Source organism: Etheostoma spectabile, chromosome 4, assembly GCF_008692095.1.
Source record: "Etheostoma spectabile isolate EspeVRDwgs_2016 chromosome 4, UIUC_Espe_1.0, whole genome shotgun sequence".
NCBI lineage: Eukaryota > Metazoa > Chordata > Actinopteri > Perciformes > Percidae > Etheostoma > Etheostoma spectabile.
The window spans coordinates 35,901,103-35,904,668 of NC_045736.1; the positions used below are offsets into that span (position 1 = coordinate 35,901,103).

A 3,566-nucleotide genomic window follows, 5' to 3' on the forward strand; every position below is an offset into this window, starting at 1 on the left:
AAAAAAAAAAAAAAAAAATCAAAATAATTGGAGCACGTTTTTAACACTGACACAGTGCAACCAGTGATCTGGTGGGTGTTTAGTCATTTCCTTCCATTCTCTGAGGCAGTGGTAGATATGTCTGTACAATATTTACACTCCTGAATACAAAAAACAGAAGGAGGTAAAATCATATCAAGAGTTAAGTCCAGCCAAAAGTTTAAAAAAAGTTGGAAACGCCCCGTTAGGAAGTGGGACAACCTCACAAATACAAGCTCAAAATACAAGATGGCTGCCCCTTGCATCAACAGTAGTGATAGCTGTAGTAACTTCTGTCGCATTCGTGTCTCCTTAAACCAGTCGTATACACAGTACTGTCCAACCTCTATCTGTGGACATGATACGCTTTTTGTATGCGCAAAATACAGCTTAATGTGTTGTCATCAACTGGTATTGGTAACAACGGCTAACCTGGCTAGAGCTAACCCCACAATGAAAATCCGATGTGTTAAATGGGACGCATTCAACCCGGGTGCGACGTTATTCCCAGCTCCGGCTTCAGAGTTCCGAGGTACATGGAACGCACCACGAGCCACATGCTGCAAGTTTTGGCTATGGCTCATTAGAGTTACCTCAACTGCCAATTAAACACTGAACAAAACGGACTGTTTGGCTTCTTAAATACCTGGCTCCATTCACACTGCAGGTCAACCGTGGCCTGAATCTCAACTTCTCATTATACGAGTCATTTAGTCATTTATCCAGTCTTAAAATTGGTCTCACATTTTTTTAAAGCCACTATGTGTACAATTAGAAACGCAGACACTATGGCAGACACACATTATCCATTATAGTCTCAGACCTCTGAATCAGTGCACACATTTTTTTTGCCCACATTGAGCTCATTGACAACTGTTTGGTTATGATCACAGCCGATCGGAGCTTTGTAATTGGGTTTAAGACTGGGAACGCTTCCTTCCTGCGTCACAGCCTATAAAAGGACGGCAGAAAACTTGGTACAAAAACACCTTAACCCTTACACACAAACACAACTCATTGACATATCTTTTTGATCATCCTGAAAAATGTCAAGTTAACTACTCCCAGCAACTCCTGCCAAAGCTTTGTGTTGACTAAAAAGGTCATTGGGTTCTTCAGGGTTTTACAGCGCGTTATAGTACACGTGCTCTGCTTCAATCGGCTGCTGTACTGCAGGTCAAACGCCAAGCTGAAGTCAAAAACAGGTGTTACCCAACGGTCTGCATCGAGTGGAAGTCAGTCCAAAGTTGTGTTGACCAGCTAGACTCGCATCAACATGACATCATGACTTTGTGGAAACATACATGCCCACATTTGTGTTATCTGTACGCATTTTGAGCTGTTTGCTACTTGGTGTGTTATCGAGAGAAGCAAGCAACAGTTGAGTTTAGAAAACGTGACACGCGGGTTGGGTTTAGCATAAGAAGAACTGGGTGGGTTTTAGTTTATAAAAAAAAAAATAAAAAAAATAAGACAGCGACAGACGTGACACAAACCCCGGTCTCCTGGGTGAAAGTCCTGTGTTTGACCCCTACGCAGATTTTTCGGCTTTCATACTACTCGCTACGGCGTAAATTCACGCGTTATCACATTGTAATGTAAGTCAATGGAGGCCAAGCGGCGTTGATATACAAACTAAAAGCAAATATGCTTCATGATAACACGCAAATAATGACATACAAATTGGTGTGTCATACATACGCCATAACAAGAGATCAGTCTGCTTGTATCATTAATGTCACAATGCCAGGCTGAACAACGAAGTGAACAAAATTCAGCCCAACATGCACCCCGACACATCCAACACAGCGCCACAGATAAGCAGACTTTTTTTTTTGTCCTTTTCTTTTTTTTACAAACTTACAAAATCCTACACATAGTGGTTTTAATTTAAGTGAGGACAGATATCTGCCTGTGTAGTGTGTGTCTTTTCTTTACCGGTTTCAAAAGAAAATCAGCTTGTCTTTAAGGGAAAACGTCACCCAAAATGTTTTGTATTTTTTTCGGTGGGGGGGGCTAAAACAATGTATCCACTGATTTACAGAAGTGTCTTTCTAAGTAGGTCTATGGGAAGAAGTCTATTGGGCCCAAGGGCATCACGTTATGGGCTGGGAGTGGAAATTCCACTGTTTGACACCCGTAACACTGCTCAGTCACCATCGTGTTACCTCATTCGGCGATAGATTGTGACTTAACAGACATTTCTTTAAATGAAAAACTTCGTGATTATTACTCTAAACCCCAAATTCCTGACAAGTCTGTGGAGAGAACTTAAAGGAGAAGCCAGGCGATATTCTTGTTGTTTTTTAAACGTCAACAAATCCCATGAAAAGTCCAAAACACAAAAACAATGTGTCAGTCTGTCTCTCATTACTTTCTGATATCCCTAACCTGTCTGTGGCTCTCAGACCGGAGACCACTGGTTACTACTGACTGACTGATCTTTCAAAAAAAGGCTCTGGATTTTCCCCCCAAAACAACAGGTCAATGTAGCTTTTAGCAAACATTAAACAGGAATAAATAGAGCATTTGTTGGGGACTATTTTCAGCAGCGGACTAACCAACATTTGGTGCTCTAGTGAGAATATGTGGCAGCAGGACGGTGCATGTGGGGTTGAGATAAAATAAACTGTGTGTGTTCATGGTGATGAAGAAACATGTCACCCAGTGCAACAGTGTTGCTCACTGATGTGTTTTAATAGTATTTGGACAATAATTAAGCTCTATGGCACAGAGGAAGAAGATATATTAGGCTTTGCGTACACACACAATACTTGTTATTGGTAACAGTTCATAGTTGAATTTGGTCTTTTCATGGGATTTGTGGACAAAATATCACCCGATTTATCCTTGAATCCTTATTCTGATCTCAATAAATGTATTACATTGAGATCACACAATATCTTTCTTGTACTCATGAGAAAACATTATCTATGTCTGTCTTTGATTCAGTTAAAAGAAATGTGAGTACAAACATTGTTCCCTCTGGCAGTTCAGGTTGCAAGGGATGAGAAACTGATGAGAAAAGTAAAAATGTTGGGTGATTTATTCCTTTAAAAAGTCTTGGTGCCCTCTCACCCTCACCCCTCTGGAACAAAGGATCGACCACGGATCGTCTCATGAACATTCAGTGTACAGTAGCGAGGGAAGGAAGTTCCCCTTTTTCCAGGAAGAAGCATCTGGAGGCAGATGAGGCATCCTCTTTTCTGCTCGAGTTCAATCACAAAACGTTGCCTCTAGCTGTCTGATTCTGACTCTGTCCTGTTGGCATTTAATTTACCAGCGAGCAAAATTCAAAAAGGACCACGAGTTCCTCTCCTGTGCATTTCCAGAACGAACTGAGAGACAGAGGAATTAAAGACGTGGCTAATTTAAAACCTCTGTGTCTCTCTTTCTGCATTTCTCACTCAATCTGACAGGAGAAAAAAAAAATGAAACTTTCCAAACTTCTCCCTCTGTCTGTCCTCTTCTTTCTGCATCCGTGTCTTGGTCTGTTTTGCACCATGGAGGCCAGTAGGGGGGTGGGGGGGCGCTGTTAGGAAGCCTTG

At 41.5% G+C, this 3,566-nt stretch overlaps 2 protein-coding genes across 3 annotated transcripts in view; one reads left to right on the plus strand and one right to left on the minus strand.

The window, feature by feature from the left end:
• Window positions 1-3,566, plus strand: part of romo1 (reactive oxygen species modulator 1) — an 11,732-nt gene that overhangs the window by 152 nt on the left and 8,014 nt on the right. The window lies entirely within an intron of this gene.
• The window catches only part of ergic3 (ERGIC and golgi 3), a 26,121-nt gene continuing 23,318 nt past the window's right edge, over window positions 764-3,566 (minus strand). For both annotated transcript variants that reach the window (XM_032513461.1, XM_032513460.1), the window contains one exon: window positions 764-3,566. This exon is cut by the window's right edge and continues 67 nt beyond it. In XM_032513461.1, coding sequence (XP_032369352.1) covers window positions 3,554-3,566 — 13 coding nt within the window. In that variant the 3' untranslated portion in view covers window positions 764-3,553.